This window comes from Alligator mississippiensis, chromosome 8, assembly GCF_030867095.1.
Source record: "Alligator mississippiensis isolate rAllMis1 chromosome 8, rAllMis1, whole genome shotgun sequence".
Lineage (NCBI taxonomy): Eukaryota > Metazoa > Chordata > Crocodylia > Alligatoridae > Alligator > Alligator mississippiensis.
Window position 1 is genome coordinate 13,717,565 of NC_081831.1, and position 21,457 is coordinate 13,739,021.

The window sequence follows — 21,457 nt, forward strand, 5'->3', positions numbered from 1 at the left end:
ACTTCTGGAGGGGCTGGATGTGTTCAAATTGGCAGGTCCAGATGCTCTCCATCCCAGGGTGTTGAGGGAATTGGCAGGGGTTATCGCGGGGCCCCTGGCACGGTTTTATGAGCGTTCGTGGTGCTCTGGCCAGGTGCCGGACAACTGGAAGAAGGCCAATGCGGTCCCCATCTTTAAAAAAGGGAAGAGGGAGGACCTGGGCAACTATAGGCCCGTTAGTCTTACTTCAATCCTGGGGAAGCTCTTTGAGAAGATTATCAAGGAGCACATCTGTGATGGGCCAGCAGCAGGGATGATGCTCAAGGGCAACCAGCATGGTTTCATTAGGGGCAGGTCCTGTCAGGCCAACCTGATTGCCTTCTACGATCAGGTCACAAAATCATTGGATGCAGGTGTCATGATGGATGTAGTCTTTCTGGACTTCAGGAAGGCCTTTGACACTGTCTCCCACCCCATTCTCATTAAAAAACTAGGCGACTGTAGCATTGATGCCTACACAGTCAGATGGATTGCAAATTGGCTGAGGGGTCGTATTCAGAGAGTGGTGGTGGACGGGTCATATTTGACCAGGAGGGAAGTGGGCAGTGGAGTCCCTCAGGGCTTGGTCCTTGGGCCTGCACTGTTCAATTTCTTTATTAGCGACTTGGACAACAGGGTGAAAAGCACCCTGTTTAAATTCGCAGACGACACCAAGATTTGGGGTGAGGTGGGCACGCTAGAAGGGAAGGACAGATTACAACGGGACCTGGACAGGTTACAGGGGTGGGCAAATGAAAATAGGATGGGATTCAATACTGATAAGTGCAGGGTGCTGCACTTGGGCAGTAGGAACCACCAGCATACCTATAGGCTGGGGAACTCCCTTCTCAAAAGCACAGTGGCAGAAAGAGATCTTGGAGTCATTATGGACTCCAAGATGAACATGGGCTGACAATGTGAGGACACGGTCAGGAAGGCTAACCATACCTTGTCGTGCATCCACAGATGCATCACAAGCAGGGCCAAGGAGGTGATCCTCCCCCTCTGTGCGACACTGGTCAGGCCACAGTTGGAGTAATGCATTCAGTTCTGGGTGCTGCACTTCAGGAGGGATGTGGACAGCATTGAGAGGGTCCAGAGGAGGGCCACTCACATGGTCAGGGGGCAGCAGGACAGACCCTACGAGAAGAGGCTATGGGACCTTAACCTGTTCAGTCTTCGCAAGAGAAGACTGAGGGGGGACCTGGTGGACGTCTATAAACTTATTGGGGGGGACCAGCGGGGATTGGGAGAGACCTTGTTTCCCTGAGTGCCTCCCGGAGTAACAAGGAATAACGGCCATAAGTTGTTAGAGAGTAGGTTTAGACTAGACATTAGAAGGCACTACTTCACTGTCAGGGCGGTTAGGATCTGGAACCAACTTCCAAGGGAAGTGGTGCTGGCTCCTACCCTGGGGGTCTTTAAGAGGAGGCTTGATGTTTACCTAGCTGGGGTCATTTGAGCCCAGTTTTCTTTCCTGCTCAGGGCAGGGGGTTGGACTAGAAGATCTACTAAGTCCCTTCTAACCCTACATCTACGAATCTATGGACCTCAGGGAGACAGGGACCCTGGGTACCAACTGCACACTTGATTTGCTTTGGGGGAAGGAGAGGACATTCTCTCTAATCCCATGTTTCTCTGCCTGCAGCATAATGCAGAACCAGCTACATTCCACTACTAACAGGTGAAGATCAAAGTTAGATGGTCAAAGCTCCACCCAATCCTACATAACCCATCAGGCTAGCGCAGGTGAGACATGCTGGTTTCTGCAGCCAAAACCCCCTACAGAAAACAGGTGTTGGGCAAGTACCTTACCATTCTTCCCTGAAATGGATGGTAGCCTTGTTTCCATCCGCCCCTTGTAGATGTGTCCGTCTAGGCCCAGGATATCCACCTCGTCACGCTGCGGAGGAAATGCAAAGATGGAAAAGATAATGGTGCCTGTGGTTAATGTCAGCATTGTGGGGGGGAAATGGATTGGTTTACAAATGCCTCCTTCTTTAAATGAGGAGCAGTGAAACTCCCTGAAAACAGGCTGGGTGGGATGGACAAGGGGGAATATTCTTCTCTGGGGTCATTCACCTAACATCCTCCATAAAACATGACTGTGGGGTTCTCTATAGACAAGTGACTGGGTGAGAACATCACAGTCTGAGGATCCTAGTCAGCTGCAGTCAGGACTCCTAGTCATTCAGAGCCAGCTCTAGGTACCTCTACCTCATGCTGGAGTCTGCGGTGTACACACACCTTCAGAAACTTTGTATCCGATCCAATCATTTTATATGCAAATCAGTGGCTTCTTTAACCACTAGCCCAGCAAACTTATCCAGGGATCTAAGAGTCAAGTTGGGTTCTTTCCAGCTCAATCAGTTCCTCCATCAGAACTCAGCAAACTGTCGAGCTGATGATACGCGAGACAAAAATAGAATTCAGCTCATGCGACTGGGGCTGCGCTGGCTCCATGGGACGAACAGGAGTAACATCCTGTTTCTGTTGCTATCATCAGCAGATCTGACTCTGAACACATCCAGAGGGCAGATCTGCTGAGGAAGCAGGGGCTGTGTTTATACAGTCACTTTCCAGAGCAGGGCTCTACACTTAAAGAAGCCTCATCCTCCATGTATGCATCCTCTTTACAGCAGTACCTTTGTACCGAGAAACAGGGTGATGTACCCTGCCTTGGTTCTAAACAACACCTAGTCTGCTTATAGGAGTACCACCAGCCACCATCCCAGACAAAATGTAATGGTGTGCATGGGTCTGTGGAAGGAGGGGTGTTGTTCTGGACACATGCATGTGTGCCTGTGTTAGAGATCACTCCAGAGCAGGTAGTCCATAAGCACCACCTGAAATGTACCTTATAGACTGCCCTTCCCTTCTGATACGCTAATAAAGTCCAGGGAGTTATTTTGGATTTACTGAAGCTAAGACCCAGGGTATGTTTTTCCAAAGGTAACTACATCCAACTGATTTTCAGGGGTGGAGATGACAACATCAATTTACTTTCAGAAGCATCTAAGGGAGTTCGGAGCCAGTGAGTCCAGACAGATTGCTTCAGCCTTGCTTTCCTCTTCTAGCTACTTCTAACACTGGGCCTGCATTTCAAGTCCAGGGCTGAAACCTCTGTAGGCGGCAGGAAGAGCAGAAAGGAAACTGCTCATGGCAGATGCCAGGAAGTGGGCACTACTAGGACATCATGCAGGAGCCCTTAGGGCTGGTGGGGTGCGCTCTCGTGTCTCTTTTGGAACAGGAGACTAGCACATATGGTATTTCCCTCTCAGTCTCTCTCTGTCCCAGTCCTTGCAGGGAATTGTGGGTGTGGAAATGGGCTGTTGTTAAGATCATCAGCTCAGGGATGTGTCTCCCACAGCCTGGGAGCAGGGTGGTCATGCTAGTAAGGGCAAAGTCTCTCGAGAAGCAGCAATGTACAAGCTCAGCAAGGACAGCTGAAGCAAGGGCCACAGCAGGCAGGCTGGGCTTTTTGGCAAGCTGATTCATGTGGTAAGGAAGAACTGGCAGGAAAAAGGGGGTTGCAGACAGGGAATGCAGGGATAATGCTGTATTAGGCCACCACTGTTCCTGGCTGCTCTCCCCACTGCCGTGGTCACTGTTACCTTCATCACTGCCAGCATAGTTGTCTCCCCTGGGTGCCCTGGCATGCAATGGGCAATCTGCTGCAGCCGTGTGTAGTGCCTGTAGGGGTAGGTGATGGTGTGGCTGCCGCCACAATGCCGAGGTACAGACAGGTAGCCACACTCCATCTCTGCCATCTTGTCACTGTAGGAAGGCAACATTGCAGACTCAGCAAGTGAAATGGCAGAGAACCCTGCAGGCCACCCTGCAAAGGCCAGCTGGCTACCAGAGCAAAGGTCTTCTGTTCACCACTGGACTGTGAGTCCCCAAAGTATCCTAAAACTCCTTCTACCAACCCCTTAATATCAAGAGTGGCCTGCAGGGGACAGGGATGGGGATGTGACCTTTTGTGCTGGCTTTAGCATATACAAAGAGAGCCTGGCAACAAAAAAATATCCTCCATCTTTACTAAACTAGACCATGGTGTTTCACTTATCCCATTTTCGCTTCCCAAAAATCCCAATGGAAAGCTAAAAACCTGGTAAGACCCTGCCAGCAAACCACACCAGACTGATTGAGCGGGGAAGTGGCTTTTGTCTAGCTGCTTTAAAATTCCATGCCAAATGTTTTGGCAGGTATTTAACTCAAATGCCCAAGAACCCTTGGGAGAAGGGTGATCTTTGTTAAAGTTCCAGCCCTTTCCACTACCCTGTCATTTATGAGCTGAGAAAGCGCCCAGTTCATATTAAAAACCTCCAATAAATCCTCCAGAAAAAAGCAGACTGGATGTTCCTGATCTTTCTAAGGAGAAAGAAGAGGAAAACAAACCTTTCATGATCTCTTTAGAAAACATGAGTTAAAAAAGAGGGTCCCCAGACCCAAATGAGACCCTCACTCCCTCCTACTCCTCCACAGTGCGGGGAGGTTTTGGGCTTAATCCCACTAACACTGAGGGAAACTGAGACAGCTCAACACTTTACAAGGTCAGATTCTCTTGAGGAAGCCCAAACAAGGAGAAGATGAGCCCAGCCTTTTTTATCATTGTGCTTGAGAAACTTAAGGCCAGATCTCCAGCGGAGAGAAGTCCATTGTACTAATCCACAGAGCCACCATCTTCACAGGGAGAAGGGTCAGCCTGGCTGCTGGATGGCAGACAAAGGGAAACGTATACACGCAAACAGTTTTCAAAGAGAAGGATACAACAGATTTCCAGAGAGCGGGGGGCAGCCCAGGGAGGCATCCAGCCCAAAGACAGAGGCTCAGGGGCCCGGCCAGGCAGTGAAGGGAGGTCCCCAGCCCTAGCACCAGCAGTGATGCACACTGACAGTTAGCCAACAGCTCCAAGGAAATGACAGACGCCTTCATGGAGAGGACTGGCATCAGGGGAAGCCATGATCCCCTTTGCTGGATGTCATTCCTCTGCCCTGCGCTGTGTCTCTTTGAAGCTGCTGTGGTCTAGTCTATACTGGTTTTAATGATTACTGCTGTCCCTGTGGGGCAGGGGAGGGAGCAAGGGGGTGAGTCTTGAGAAGGATCTGACCCACTGGAATACAAAGCCAGCAGTGAAACCACTGAGGTTTCCTCGCAAAGAGCTTTGTTGGCTGAAGTGAGTGGCTACCATGACAACAGCTAGAGAATTGGCCTCAACATGGCTCAGATCAAGCAGCTCCTCAGTGTGTTGAACACTTCTGAAGTCCAAAGGCCAGTTTGAGCATGAAGAGACGTTGCTATGGACCCTCAAATGCTGAGTGCATGTCTCAAGCCAGCACTCTGCCTTCCTCTCGTGACATATCCCCTCTGGTCAGATCAGGCCCCATGTCCACCATATTCAGCAGGTGCCTCCCCTGGGAGAGATGCACTAAATGTTGTGCTTCAGGGGCAGAAGCCAACTTCTGACGAATGGTGGGTTAGGCCAACCTTGCACCAAGGCAGGCTGTTCTGTCCTCCGCCATTACAGGGTGCTTGGCATTTCTTTTGGAGCCTCTGGTATTTACAAAAGCTGGAGACAAGATGCTGGACCAGCTAGCTAAGTCCTGTGTGCCTGTGAGGCACAGAGAGACACAGGTCCCTGGCTGTGCATCGCTTGCTTTGCCGAGCCTCTGCCCCTCTCCTGCCACATGTTGATCACAACCCTTTCCTCCTCTCTGCCCCAAGGCTGTATCCTAAACTAGGGGTGGAGGAGACACCTTAGAGGTGTTGGGGAAGAGGAGAAAGAGAGCAACATGAGCCCTTCACTAGCTGCATCTCCAAGCAAGATGCCTGCTCAGCCATAGTGAATGCAGGGATGGCAAACAGTTAACAGCCATAAGGAGAATCAGAAGACTCTAGGACTGGGCCCTTTGTGTCAGTCAGGATGGGGGAAGGCTATGCTCAGCAAGCTGGGAGGAGGGCCTGAGCCTCACTCATTAACAGGCTCTACAGAATATACCAACTAAAATGGGGCTGAGCACTGCCCTGGACCTGAAGCTCTCTGCTGAGAGTTGGCATCATGGTCCCTTTTTTGCAGTTCTCCTGGGCCCTGGGTCATGCTCTGAGCTCAGCCCCTGGGCAAGCGCCCCTGGCTTAGACCTGCTGTCCTACCGTTGGTGATAGTGGCCCAGGCTGTGACACTGTGACTGCAGCAGCTCCCTGATCATCTGACTGCTGGCCCTCGCTGTGCCCCCATAGTGGGTTTGCACCTTCTCTATATCCATCAGCATCTTGGAGTGGACGCTGTGCAGCCCACCCAGGCCTGTGCTCTTCTCCAGCAGGAGCCCATCAGCATGAGGTGAGAGGACAGCTCCTAACCTCAGGCTTGGGGAGACAGAGCCAGAGAGTGGGGAGGAAAGGAGAAATCACATCGTTAAGCAGGGCTAAGGCACCAGGAGAGAGGCTGAGCCTTGTCAATGCTGTTCCTGGAAGGAAGGGCAGCAGGCACTGCCCACAAGCACCATTTGGGAGCTGCACTGGGACCCCTGGGCCACCCCTTCATAATGCTGGACACCATGGTCCTCACCACATGAGAGGCCTCCCCCACTCATCCCTGCCAAGAAGCCTCCCACCCTACAGCAGAACCCTCTGGGGAGCACGAGGATACTTCATGCTGCAGGGTTCATGCTCTGTGATGAGGCTTCTCCCTAGAGCAGCTGCTTAGGCTACTTGCCCTCCTGAGGGCTACATGCCTGCTGGACCCACAGCACTTGCTGCACATGGGCCAATGTGGTTCTCTCGGGGCCATGCAAGAAGTGTTGTGGTCTCTCCCAGTCAAGGGAAACAGGGTGGGTTCAGCGAGTCTGGGGCTGAGATGTGCCTGCAACATGTTACTGTCCTACATGAAGGTGTTTAAAAAGTTTCCCTTGGGATTGGGCATGGGCTTGGAGGGAAGGGCCAGCTGACCCCTTGCAAGTATCTAACAGGGCCAAACTCTGCTCTGGCTTACCCCAATGCAAGATCAATGGGTTTTCTTGATGTAATGAACTAAGTTGTTCCCTCTGGATTCCTGACCCCAGCTTTGAAGGAATCCAAGAAAATGCTCCTAGAGAATCCAACCAAGAGTTCACACCGAGCCCAGCACAAGCTGGTGCAGGACTTGGGGCACAAACTCCTGCAGTGCAGGCACTTCTGTAAGTTACCATAACTCTCAGGGCTGTGATTTAAACACCTGGGTAAAGCTCTGGCCCACAGACAGCTTTCAATAGTCTGTAAATAAATTCCCCCAGGAAAAGCTCCTTCCCAGGTGAAGGGATAAGGGTGCTATTCTTCAGGAAGGCACTGGAGTGCCATTCATTGGGCTGGCAAAGATCAGCGGTACATCAGCACATCCAAGAAGGTACACAGGCAATGCCCCCCCTGGAAGAGGAGACCTTGAGCCCCAGAGAAGTGGAGGTGGGGAGAACCCACATGTCTCTAATGCTGTGGCGGATGGAAATGGAGGGCTGCTCTGGGAGGGGCTCCATCACCATCTTTCAACCTACCTGGTTGATGTAGGCACCTGCCACTAGCAGCAGCATCTCACCCACTCCCCTCCCCATCTCCACACTGCAAGTGACTGCCTGGGAAATGCAACAATAGAGGGAAATCCCTTGCCCTTGAGTACACTGTACCTGCGGCACTGCTGCCTGACTTGCTCCAGCTCGTAGACAGTGTAGGGCCGGACAGAGCGGTGAGTCGGTAGCATTGGCACAGAGGGGATGCGTGTGATGGTCCTGATGGAGCCAAATGCAAAGGAGTCAGGAGAGAACAATAATATGCCTGGTGTTTAAATCCACTGCCTGGCATGGTTCAGGGCTGGCAACTGCTGAGGAGGGAGATGGCAGGCTCCATCCTCGAAGTGGGGCCCGAGCAGTCTCATGCTGGGATGGCTGCTCTCCAGCAAGGGTTGCCAAAGCAGCTGGGAGAACCACTAGGCAAGGAGGAAATCTGTCTGGTATTGCAGATTTAATTCTGCTCTCTGCCCTTACTGCTCTTGGAGAAGTTTATTGGGCTGTAAATCCTGTGGGCCTGGTCTAGCAAAAGATTCTAACCCCTGCTGGCCTGGAGACATTGGGCCCAATTCTCAGTTACGCCCAATCCCCAGTGCTGCTCTGATGGGGTAGAAACGGCCTCCTGAGAAAATCTCCTGTGCCAACTCTTGCCGGTGTAGAAGTTGGAAAAAGGGTCTGTTGGAACAGGGAATGGATCAGAGGCAAGGGCAGGGGCAGGCTGGGGAACTCGGTGAGTGCAAGGCACCATTCCCTGCCTTCTGCACCGCTCAAGTTAGAGCAGTTTGTGCCTATGCTATGCCAAAATCCAGGATATGGGGAGGTCAAAGGGGGTTTGGGATTATCTGGTCTACCAATCCACACCCTCCAACCCCATTCCTGGGCCTTGCCCCCACCTCTCCCAAGTGCAGAAATGCAAATCATAGGTGTCCGGAGGAGGAGATCTGATGCGTATGGCATTCTGCTGACCGCCTGCCCTGCTTTCCCACTGCAGCGCCTGTTCGACTGTAGCAGTGGACAAACTGTGGCAGTTAGAGCTTAGAGCTCTGTACCGCTGGATCCCTGCCCATGGGTGGAATGAAGCCATCATGTGGATTTCAAGCTAGCACCACCCAGTGAGTAGCTCAGGGAGGACCAGGGAAGGGCCAAGCACCTGGGTCTTGTTACTTCACGGTTCATTTTTATTGCACTTTCCATTAGCCATGCTCTGCACAAATCATTAACTCATTAACCAGGAAAATATTACCCTCTCCTTGGATGGTCAGGAACATGGAGAGGACAAGTAACTGGCCCAGGGAAGCACAAGTGAGTCAGTGGCAGAATCAGGAGGGGAACACAGATTATGCCTGGTTCCCTGCACTGCACTTGGGTCAGCACAGCAAGGTGGTTCAATTCTTTCTGCAGCTAATGGGCACATCTACACGTGCACCATTACTGCACGTAATCAAAACTTACTGTGCAGTACAGGTGCGTGTCTACATGTGCACACCCGTACTGCACACTAACTATGGTAACTTACGCTGACTCGGGAGTAAATTCGTTACCTGCATGATACAGGTAGAAAATTTACTCCTGAGTAGTTACTGCACAATAAGGCACATGTAGACACCTTACTACGCAGTAACCCTGTTGGTGTGGACTGACCAGGGAGTAACTTTACTCCCAAGTCAGTGCACACACAACGTTACTGCACTGAAACAGCTACATGTGTAGACGCCAGTCTAAAACCCGCTTACTGCGCAGTAACTTACTATGTAGTACATGCATGTGTAGACATGCTTAGTGAGTCCAAACCACTCCTGGAAACCTGGTGCTTGGATCGGGCAAGGCAGTTCCTCTAAGTGACCTTTAATGAATCTAATTATTGCATCTTATCCCTCTGGGAAGGGTTTTCTGCACAGCAAAAGCCAGAAACTGACTTAAGATGACACCTGAGATGGTACAGAAAATAGCCTGGCCCCACACCCCAAAAACTGCTTCAAAAATGCCCCTGGGAGTCAGACCACTAGTTCTGGAACTGCTGTGACAGGGCATACAGCAATACCTACACTGCATGTGAAGGGTGTGGAAGGGGTGCACCCAGTACCATCTTTCTCCCGCTCCCATCCTCATCATCTCCCCCATCACCACAGGGAACTCAAGAGATCCACCAGCAGTGACCGTCCATCAGCCCCAAGCAGGAAAAGGGCCAGCATGCTCTGGAGACAAACAGTTCTGCCAGTCCATACTCAGACCCCACCACTGGTAAACAGGATCTTGGACTTACGGGCCAGGCACCACCATGTCCAGGGGTCTGTCGCAGGAGATGCAGTGGAAATGAGCCAGCAGGCGCCTGGGGAGGTGGGAGCAGATGTGTGGGTTATTATAGGATCGGGGTGTTAGCTTCTTCAGATCTGTGCCAAAGGGAATATGACTAGAGACGATGTTAGAGGTACAAGCTGAGAGAATGCCTGAATATACGCAGCAGGTGCTAAGACCTGGAGTAGTCTGTGAACACCAAATATCCACTCTGTGGTCACCTCTCAGAAATACACCGGCCTAGGAACTGGCCTTATATGAAAACTGTGTACACAGAGAGAGTCTGGTTGCAGCTTAGGAAGGGCTGTCTAACTATGAGGGTGGTTGAGCACAGACCAGATCACGTAAAGTGGCTCTGGGATCTCTGTCAGTGGAAGCTGAGAGGGTTTAGACAGGGACACTCCTGCCCTTCGCAAGGGGTTGGATGAGATGCCCTCTTGAGGCCCCTTCCATGATTTCTCAAGAGGTGTGTACACTGGGCCAAAGCCTCAGCTGGCAAAGTCAGAGTCACTCCACCAAGCCGCACTGTTTTATATCAGCTACACTTTTCCTTCTACAGCTCCTTTCAGGGGTGCATTTCATGGTGCTTTTGAACAGCAACCCTTTCCTCCCCTCCTCTGAATATTATTATTCTCCTTTCATAGCTGTGAACACTGAGACAGCGAGAAGGAAAGTGACTTGCCTATAATCACACAGCAGATCAGTGGCCGGCCCAGGAGTCTTGACCCCAACTTTAACCATGAGCCAACACTGCCAGCACAACAAATGCATCACATACATACCCCTTGTCCTGGTAGCTGCTACAAAATAATTTTGCCCCCCTCTTTCTTCCACAGCCCCACATGCACATGAGTATGAAATATACTGTACTGCTCTGATGACAGGACGACCCTGTGTGTAAGTCAGCACCACATTTCCAGATTCAAGAAAAACTTTTGTTTCCCCAAATCTGACAATAGTCTATGCTCATACATTCAATGTGTCTGTGAAGGTTCTGATGTGATTATTGCCTTGGTGTCAGGAGCCCAATTATAGGTCAACTCTGCGTATAAGTTGAGAGCAGTTTTTACAGCTCTTTTTTGAGGTAGTAATAAAAAAAAAGGGGGGGGTGACTTATAGTTGGAACAGTATGGCGCAGAAATGCATACCTGCCACATACAAGGGCTTATACACGTTATACCAAGGCTGCAGTTTCATCAGCATTAAACACCCCCCTGAAAATATTACATAAGTGTGCATCATAACCTGGCATTCCCTATGAAACAAAGAGGTTTTTATACCCTCTGCATCTCTATTAAGGCTTGGGGGTGCAGGCAAGATGGCCCAGAAGCAGGACTCAGATTTACAACCTTCAGATAGCAGGGAACCAAGAACCTGAAGCCACAGAACGGTGCCCTTCCTTATCAGTCCCGGCATTCATTGAACAAGGACAGGGTCATGATCATGAGTCAGCAATTGGCATGATGGAATACCTGCCCTGAACTGATGGGAAAGTGTGATGCATCTGGCAGGGACTGCCTGGCAGCTCTGAACTTGCCCATAATTTCAAGATAGCCCTAGGGGCCGAACTGAAATTAGCCACACACACACACTCTCCCTCTCCCTCTCCTTCTTCCTCTCTCTCTCTCCGATGCCCAAAGGCAGCCTGCCTGGTGTCATCTGAGTCCATTTGCTTTTATTTTCTAACCTGCCACGTGTTGACTTCAATGGACAGAAAACAACAGGCAGCCCGTGGGAGTGTGTGTGTGCGTGTCTACGCATGTGTTTGTGGGCCTGGGAAGAGGACGGTGGCTGTCAGATCTTATCTGCATCTCCCAGAACACGTGGGCCACACAAGGTGGTGACTGTCATCTGGTTCTGCATCTAACAGGGCTCTGCAGGAACTGATGGTTTGCATTGCTTTAGGCAGCTTGTACAGGGCCCATGCACTTACAGGCAGGGCACTGGTGCCCTCTGGTGACAATGCATGGGTAACGGTTCACAACTGGTGGCAATTCAAGGTGCTGGAAAAAAACTTTGCAACGGGAATAGATCATTGGCACCTCTGTCATTTCTGGATTTCACAGAACTCGAGGCACAGCTTGAGCAGTGACCCCAAGGGAGGTTTTCAAATAACACTTGCATGTGTGTAAACTGAGACATGGGAGCAGGGTAACGCAAGGCTTCCATGGAAGATGCTGCGAATGCAAAGCTGGGAACAGAAACCATGAATACCGATGGCACCCCCTCTCCCTTAAGTTGCAGCTATCTGTTGTCTTCATCTTAGGATAGGTCTTTCCCCCTTGCTTCTGTCCAACCTCAAGACATGAAGCCATCCTTGGAGCAACTTCTGCCTCTCCCTCCAGCTTGACCCTTCAGTGGGGGGCTCCTCACGGTGGCTTCACAGCCTGATTTCCAGGTCTTGTGAATACCCAGCAGGAAGGGCTGGGCAGACCTGTGATTCCTGGTGCTGCACTTAGGAGCACTGAGGATGCTACATTCCAGCCCAACACCACAGCCTCTTGTTGCCTTCCATATGACATGTGAAGCAGCGGACTTTACAGATGATCAACCCCTCCATTTTAATCCTTAAATCCTCAGGGTGAGCTCTCTCAGGCTTGCCTAGGGGCTTTGGAAGCCTGCTCACTTTTAGTCTTTCCAGTAGCTTTGAAAACCTTGGTATCCCTTGATGAATCCAGCCACATGCTTTTGCAGTAGAGCCTCTGGCTGCAACTGATCCTGAGAAGCAGGATCGCCATTAGGCAAAGATACCATTAATTCAAATGCGTTGCAGTAGAATTAGGACAAAGCAGAAGAACCTTAGAGCTCCCCTGCACAGTATAATGATTTTCCTTAGGATGGATCAGTATAATGATTTTCCTTAGGATTTTGGGTTCTTTTGAATTAATTGAGTTGGAGCTGTATCAAGATGCAGGCATATGAACAAAATGGTGCCCATTACTGGTCTAGTTATTCTCCTTCACGTATGGAAATAGCTCTTCTGGTCTAAGGCACCTGCCCTAGGGGCTTCTAATGCTTAATTAAAATGGTATAGTCAAACTGGGAAGATTTTGGCATGCATCAACCACAAGTATGACATCCTTGACTATGGCTGCAATCACCTTAGACATATGTGTCGGCACAACAAAGCTGTTGTTAATCTAGTTGACCTTGGTACTATCAGCAGGGAAGCCCCAGATGAAGCACCTCCAGTGCCCATTCAGGACCCTACATACTTTCACAGGTTTTCAAATCACAGTGACGTCTGTGCCACTGCACATGACTGGTTAGGTTAAAACTACTCAGGACAGGCCTGAAGTGCAAACACAGCCTGAGGTGATCCCAGCACATCAGAAACACCAGCGGCCTTGTTCAAAAGTGCTGCCAGGGAGCCAGAGGTGCAACTTACTTCCTGATCCCAGCTGCTTCATCTGCTTCATACTGTGGAGACTTCTCCTTCAGCTGCTTCCGGATGGCCTTCCACCGCTCCTCAAGCTGCTCCCGGAATGGGTCTAACTCCAGGCGGTCCAGCTGCAAGGCAAGGCACCATTCTTCAGAGCCATGTCCATGTCACACACATCATGGCTCCTCAGTGACTGATGGGATACGAGGTGTGACAACTTGCAGGGAACCTGCAGGTGGGAACAGGAGTTGTAGGAGGGGCAATTTGGAGGGTGATACCAGGAGGAAGCTCCATGGGCTTGAGGACTGCTCAACTGCTTTGAGCACACAATGTGCAACATGGCTTTATCTTTAAATAAACATCTGGTTGCTACAATTCAGATGGAGCCCCTTGGTTATTGCAAAGAGCCCTGTGCTTGAAACATGAGATAACCTTGAGACAGGATCATGGTCAACAAGAGTTTGATGGAACTAAGACGTCCTGATCAGTGACATGGGGTGGCAGAACCAGGACTCAGAGGACGAACCCAGGCATCCACCCAAAGGACATCCTGAAGGGTCAGATCTCACCATTAGCGGAGATACTCAAGACTGGAAAGGTCTCAAGGCAAGTGGTGAATAACTCCATCCCACCTCCCATAGGCCATTTGAAAAAGGAGATGGAGTGTCAAGAAATGTGCTGGCAGGAACAGCCTTGGATCTGATGGACCAAATGGGGCCTTTCCATCTCTCCTCCCTATGGTTTACAGACCACATGAATGATGCAGCTCATTTTCAAGTGGTGAAACAACAGTAGGGCACCACGCCACTATGGGCATATCTCCCTGGCAAAGCAGTGCCATGGCAGAGATACCCAGACACTCGCTCACTTCAAACCAGGAACACAGTGGTGAAGGATACTCTGGAGGCATCCCCCTGCAGCGCCTCTTGTTTTCCAACATGCATGAGAATAGCTACAGACGATGCCTTCAGAGCAGCTTTGCTGCATTTCCAGACGGTGGATGCAGGTGGGTGGGATGTACTTAAGTGCACCATTCTCCAAGAGCAGTGAGGACATAGTATAAATACCCTCAAAACTTGTGGCACAGGGCACTTTGCTAATGCTGTTACACCACCTCTAGTCTTCCACCCAGTAGAAGTGAGCCAGCCTGCATGCTATTATACCAAAGTGCCCTGTGCCATGCAGATGAGGAATGGCTGTGTTGTGACACAACCAATGAGGGAGGCCATGAGGCTGCTTGGGGCACAGCTGGGCATGGGGGAAGATGGCGGACAGACTTGGGAAGCATAAGGCCATGACAGGTTGGAAGAGGGACTGAAGAGGGTGAGAAAATTCAGCTCAACATGGGGCAATTCTCAAAGCAAAGCATTCCAGTCCTGAAGGGCTCCTGGTTTATAAGGTAAACACTCCAGAGAATCTCTTCTCCCTCCCTGAGACCAGCAGCAGCCTGCAAGATGGGTTCGCCAGATCCTGCCTGCAATGTGAGACCTGAAAGCCTGTTCTCTTATGGCATCCATGAGCCAAGCTGCTTTGTTCCTGGACTCAGGACTGGCTCCATGACAGAAGGAGAGGAAGAAAGGGCTAAAAACAAGTACCGACAACCTGGTTGTCGTCAAGGCCTCATTGCAGTGGTCTGGCAATATAAACCAGGGAACCAGGCCCTGTGTAAAGATATCTATAAAACCTCAGTGGCTCTAGCAAATTTACGGTGTCTTAAAAAGGAACAAGCTCCCAGTCTCCCCCTCTTATAAACCAGGCAAGGCCCTGACCGTGGCTACCTGGGGCTGACATACTGACTGGGGCTATGACACTGTGAATGAACACATCTTACCTTGGAGTCCATCTCCACCACGAGCTTGTCGAGCACTTTGTGCCAGTCCTGCTCATGCCCTGTCATCTTATTCAGCAGATCCTGGATCATTTTGTTGAGCTGCTCCAGGGTGGCATCAAACTGGCTGCGGCTGACTTTGCTAGCCAGGGCAATCTTGTCAGCTTTCTGGCAAGGGAGAAAAATGAAAGGGAAGAAAGAGGAAGATCTTCAACTGGATCCAGGGCTCGAAAGAGATGTGCATTTTTGTTCCACAGTCTGATGTGGAACCATAAAAAACTTTGCCTCCCTACCAAGGAGACACTTCCCTCTCCTACAGTCAGGACTCGGGTGCTCCAAGCAATGGCTGTATCCTTCGTCTTAGCTATCATCCTTCACCCCTTTCCCCTTATTGGGAGCTTCCTCACTGAAGCAGATACAGCTCTAGTTTTTCAGAAGAGTTTGTAAACCTGGGACGGAGCTCACCCCTCTAACTCATCCATGATTACCTCAAGGACAACTCTACACTAGAGTCTCCTTTGGCTTAAATGCTGTTAGAACAGTGGCTGCTCAGCACATCTGAAAATTCGTGGTGGTTCATTTGGACCCAGAGCACTCAAGGGACCAAAATCAGAGGCTGGAATTGGCAATTCCAACTTCCACACAGTACAGTTCATGACTTATTTTTAGACACACACACACAAACACACACGAAGAATGCACGCATGTGTCTCATTAGTTCATGTTGCACTGAGAGGATGCAAAGCATCATATAGATCCTACATAATAACATCTCAGCCTTTATCTAGTGCTTTCCTTCAGCTGATCTCTGAACAACTTACAGGGGCTGGCAAGTGTCATTAGCCCCATTTAAACCTGTACTCAAAGATCTCAAGAGACCTGCCCATGGTGAAGCAGTAGATCCGAGATCTTTGGTCTGAAGCTAGGGATCAGCCTCCCACCCCTGGGGGAACCTGTAATCTCACTCTGCCTGCCTGAGACTGTGCCAGAAGGCACAGATGGTAGCAATCTCCATCTAACCCAATGCCTGTGCCTCTCCTTACCACATCGATTTCCATCTCTAGATGCTCCTTGTCTGCTTTCTCCTTTTCCAGTTTCTCCAGAGACTGGAACAGAACCTGCAAGGTACACAGGAGAGCAGGGGATGAAAACCTACTGCACAGTCATTCATTGTCACCTCCCAGCAACTGCACAAACTCCCTGTTACCACCTGAAGGCATCTAGGATTCAGAGAACTTAAACCCCCATTAAATTTAGCAAGGCAGGGGTGGGGATGAGAAGGGTGAAGTTTAGGCATATTCCATGACTACACTTTCTTCCTGTCTTGGGATCTCTTTGCTCTCAGGGGCATTCACTGCCCACTGCTTGCCGATGAGGGTGAATCATGAGAATGAGCAACACTAAGAACAGCCTAACTTCTACATGTGCATGGCTAAAACTCATCACACTTAACAGACCACGCTGATACCTGCCCCTCTGGCCAGGCCCGCCACTCACATCAATGTCTTTCTGCTTCTGGCGATGCTCTTCGATGAGGTTCCCTGTGATAGTGTTGAGCTTCTCGCAGTCTTCCTGCACATTGATGATGGTGCTTTGGATGCGATTCAGCAGCTCCTCATCCTGGTTCAAAGACAGGAAGGAAAATGAAAACAAAGCCCCATAATTAGGGAAGTGCTGCCAGGTACCCAGGCCTGGAGAGTGGACACAGCCTGGCAAGTGGGGTGATGCCTCATCAGAATCCTCCACCATCACTTACATTCAACCATTCAGTCTCCCCTGGTCCAGCTAGTCACTGCCCTCACTATTGGGACTGCCATGAATTTGCCCTCTGTGCCCATGTTGAGATAGGGCTTAGGACCTACAAAATGCTTCACCCAGACTGCCCGGTCAGTCACTCACATGTTATCCACTGGCAAAGACTTTCAGCTGCAGCTACTCAATTCAGATCAATGACCAGGAGGTGACATGCCCCATGCTCCAAACCTAACTAGTCTCCGGTCCCCCTCAAGCAAAATGCTGTATGAGGTGTTCAGGATCCACCCTCTCCTGCTGGACACAAACCAGGCAAAAGCTGGCCGCAATGTCATCTGAGGAAAGATCATCTTCCTGTCTTCAGTCTGGAGGTCTGTGCTAGCTCCCAGAGATTGTATTGGAACTGGCTCAAGTCAGAACCCATCGGAAATTCTCCTACTCTGGGAGGAAAATCTGCAAACTTCCCAAGGCCGATTGTTGTTTTATCAGGTACCCACTCTATACATACAAAACCAGCAGTCAGGGATAGTACCTCTGCTCACCCTTCTCTCAGATCTGCTTGTACAAAATGAACCCATTTTACAGCTCCAACTGACTACTCTGAGGCTAAACCAGAGGCTGCAGCTGAACAGTTAGCCCTGGAAATCATTCTTGCACCTTAGGGCCCCACCTCTTCCCACCCCAGGGAGTAGAAAGGTGCTGGATAATTCATCCTAGATTATAAAAAAAGGTTACCTGCCATTTGGGGAATCTAGACAACAATTACTGAAACCCAACCACTACCTCAGGTGTCCTTTTCATCTCTATAGTGTCTTCAGAATATACCACAGTCCAACCTCATAGTCTCCCCTAGTAGATTCGTACAGTGAGTCAGAAACAGGGGCAAAGGGAAGATAAGAGACAGAACAATTAGGACAGAATTTAAGACTTCTGGCTCTCAGCCCCACATGTAGTTTAGATTACATCAATGAGATAATGTCTTAGCATTGCATCAGCTCCACATAGTGCTGCACTGTAAGGATGCTAAGGTCCAAAGATCGTTAGGCCACTATGTTATCCCAAACAGCAGATGGGTAGGAATACAACAGCGCCACTGATGCTCAGAAAGGCCTCTTTTTCCTCTCTAATCCCACGTTCCTTGTTCACTGGCAATACAGGTGGGTGGAGCCCCATCCTCCTTCGGGTTATGCCTTAGCGGTTTTTTCCAACTCTATTACATCCAAATGCTGATCAGAATGGCATCAAGCCAGAGACAGGTTATTCCCTGTGTAATACGTGTGCCTGATTGCAAGGAGAAGGAGTGGGAGTTCCCATTGCCATGGCTTGTAGATCTCACAGAAAACTGAGCAGTGTATGTAAGCATGGGGTGGAAATGCAGCTGTTTTGAGATCAAAGACAGGAAAAAAATGGAAACCCCATGACTGCAATGGACTCAAATCAGCAAACCTACTCTGATCCCCAGCTCCTTGCTGGGGAATCTCCACCCCTGGCGGTTTCCCAGAAGAGGCTGGACAGGCAGATCTCTGGGACAACTTAGGGACAGGGCATCCTGCATCAATGCAGGGGATTGGACAGGAGGACCCTTCCAACTCTGTGATGCTCTTTCTTCTCCTTAAACATTTCAGAGAACGTGAGCTTGGATCAACAGAGTGCCACGTTGGTTCCTCCAAAGCTCCTGGAGCCTGTGCCCAACAGGAAATGGGCAGCTGCCCCACAGATATAGCTCTGCTGATCAGGACATGCAGCATACTTCAAGATCCCCATGCATGGCTCTGCCAATGCACCTATCCTGGCTTCCAGAACTTCTCTTCAGCCAACCCTACCAGCACCCAATCTACACAGGTCTGGTACCATGGGCAGTGCTGACCAGGGTCACTGAACACAGCGCTGGCTCCACCCAGGCCACAAAGCACCCGGCTCACTCTGATTTGTGACCTCCAAACCCAGGATCGGGGCATCCATCCACAGGGCCACCCAGCAGGAGTGACTCAAGGCCAGACAAGGATCCAGAAACCCTACAGGGCAGCCCATCAAGCCTGGAGCTCTCTGCTACTGTGTGGTGCAGAGGAGCAGAGCTGGTCACCACCATGACTCCCACCTATTGCCTCCTCCTCAGGGTTCAGCTACTCCCAACAGCTATCTGCATATCCTGCTGCTCAGATCCCTGCTGCAGTGGTTTTCTCACACTCTTTGGCTCCACCCGGTACAGACTGGTGGTTCCAGCTCCCTCCTGAAAGCCTGTATAATAACCCCCAGCATTTCCCTCCGCAGGCCTCACCTGGCTCTTCAGCTGCGGCCTCTTGGATGCCTTGCCCTGTGTGCGCCGCTTCATGAAGCTGTTAATTAAGTCCTGGAGCTGTTCATAGCGTTTGAACAGATGGCTAACCTGCTCGCTGACATCTATGCTGCAGGCTGGGCATGAAGCATGCAGTGCTGGCTCGGTGGTCTCCAGGCCAGCGGGCATGCTCATGGAAAGCAAGGTGGAGGAGGAGGCCATCATGCCCTCTATCACAGACCTAAGCTTGTCTAACTGTAGGCAGGGGAGAGAAGAAGGTGAGTTTGTCAGCACTCTCTAATGCCCAGGCACTGCCAACCAGTGCCAGGGAAGGACAGTGTCTGCTTTTGCCTGACCCATATGGTGCCACAAAAACTACCTGTTGGTAAAATCCCCAGTGCCCAGAAGCAACACCTCAGGCAGCCTATGTTACCCATGGATGAGTCTCAGCCATTCTTGGCCTTTACCGTCTGGTCTAACTTTTCCAGTCAGGAACAGCTGAAGCAGCGCTCCTCTCAAGGTACATTTACGCTGTGTCCCTGGCATGGTCTGGCAGGGAGACTCCTGCCCATCTACTCCTGCTCATTCAAGCCAAACCCAAAAATATTGCGGGGAAGCTGTTCTGAGGGTGTCTCTCACTGCTTCTCTCAAGCAGGTCTTAAGAATGGCAGACAGAGGTCTTGAGGGATGGTCACAGGATGGACATCCCTGGAGCGACCCTGCCACTGTATATCTGGGTTTGAACATATGAGAGGGAGCAAGTACACAGTGTGGACACATCCTTAAAAACCAGGGGTGGGGGTCACAGCTACTTGCCTCAAGGTTGTTACACTGGAGGAGCTGTTACTAGGATCCCTTCTTCGAGCCGCTCAGCACAGAGCAGAGCTCTAGAAGCACTGCAGAAGCTGGACTGGCTGGGAGCCCACCACGCTATCTTAGCAAAGTGCCTCAGTGGGGGAACACCTTGGTGGCACAAGGCTGCTTAACTACCCCACGTGCACTCAGACCCTACAGCTCTGCCCACAGCCATCCCTGCGGTATTTGGGAGGCTGTGATCTGCAGTCTCCCATGGGATAGGGGAGTGTTGTCACCTCCTCCATGCTTCCCCTGTGAACCTAAGGGTCCAGAGAAAGTGTTTTTTCTGAGTCCACCCTCTTCTTGTCCTTCCCCAGCAGGCTCACAGATGAAAACAGCAGTCAGGGAGGCCAGCTCCAGGTAGCCATGCCCCAGTTAGGACACTGGCTTCAAGAGGTGAAATCTTGTAGAAAACCCCTGCAAGGACTCTGATGCCCTAAATAACTGCATAACAAAGGGCAGCAGCAACAACTCAGAGGAGTCACAAGGGGACCAATGCCCAGAAACGCCATTCAGACAGCTCCAAGCAGCGGGGGTTTAATGGGAACCCAGCGAGTGGCCCTGGCTCTTGCCTGACCTGGTCCTGGAGACAGAGGGCTGTGTCGGTCACCGACTGCTCCAGTTTGGCTTTGCCCTGATCCTGCTTCTCTCTCAGCTTCCGCAGCTCCTTCTCTATGTTCTTCACCGTCGATCTGGACCACAGAGCCAACACCACAAAGGATCACTCGCTGAGCCAAGAGGCTGCTTGTGGGGCTGGTAGCAGCCAGGGACAGGGAGCGGTACACAGCACAGGAAGGCATGAACCCTTCTCAGGACCAAATGCAGCTTGGGTACAACTCTCCCAAAGTCCCCACCCTTTAACTTCAGGGCAGAATTTGCCTCCCTACTATAGTGGCTTGAAGATACTTCTGTGGGTTAGAAACCCACATATCACATGCCAACTTCAGGTCAGTTCAGGGGATCCAGTTATTCCTATGGTTTGTTCCAGCTTCTTGGGGCTGAGTATGCAGAGCCAGCTCTGGGCACCTGGAAAGAGCCTGGCTGGACAGGCCCCTGTGCTCTGGGCAAGGAGTGAGGTCTTGTATTGGCCAGACACCTCCCAGAAGTCTCCCAGGAAGACCCCAGACCACCATGTAACAGATGACTCCACCTTTAAAGACTGACTTGCCTAGCAAAACCCACTCCCACGCCCGGTGTATCCTTCATTTCTAGCTGACAAAATTCTCCCTATCTGCCCTGTTTTGGTGATTCCCCCTCCCCAACTCTGTGGTGCTGGTGCCCTCTTACAGACCCTTAATAATGTGCCTTCTTGCTCTGACCAGTATCCTTCCCCCAGGTATGCTACATTAGCTACAGAGGTCATCCTGGCACATCTTACTTTGTATAAAACCTAGTCAAACCCAGAGCCAGGCCTAGGGTCCTTCAGTTACTATGGCTACCACTGCCCAGTTTTAAAGTAAGCCCCAAGCAGATTTACAATAGTCCAGGTCTTTGCTCAGTCCCAGAGGGACCCATGA

General features: G+C 50.8%; 1 protein-coding gene across 6 annotated transcripts in view; it reads right to left on the reverse strand.

Annotated features, from left to right (window-relative positions):
* The window catches only part of QRICH2 (glutamine rich 2), a 60,670-nt gene that overhangs the window by 15,963 nt on the left and 23,250 nt on the right, over positions 1-21,457 (reverse strand). For 5 of the 6 annotated variants that reach the window (XM_059732154.1, XM_059732152.1, XM_059732155.1 and 2 more), the window contains exons 7-14: positions 16,556-16,678; positions 16,102-16,176; positions 15,062-15,226; positions 13,237-13,358; positions 9,817-9,882; positions 7,674-7,775; positions 3,633-3,795; positions 1,834-1,921 (exon numbers count right to left, since the gene is read on the reverse strand). In XM_059732154.1, coding sequence (XP_059588137.1) covers positions 1,834-1,921; positions 3,633-3,795; positions 7,674-7,775; positions 9,817-9,882; positions 13,237-13,358; positions 15,062-15,226; positions 16,102-16,176; positions 16,556-16,678 — 904 coding nt within the window. Of the gene's footprint in view, positions 1-1,833; positions 1,922-3,632; positions 3,796-7,673; positions 7,776-9,816; positions 9,883-13,236; positions 13,460-15,061; positions 15,227-16,101; positions 16,177-16,555; positions 16,679-21,457 lie in introns of those variants that run through there. The other variant, XM_059732157.1, reaches the window with a different exon arrangement.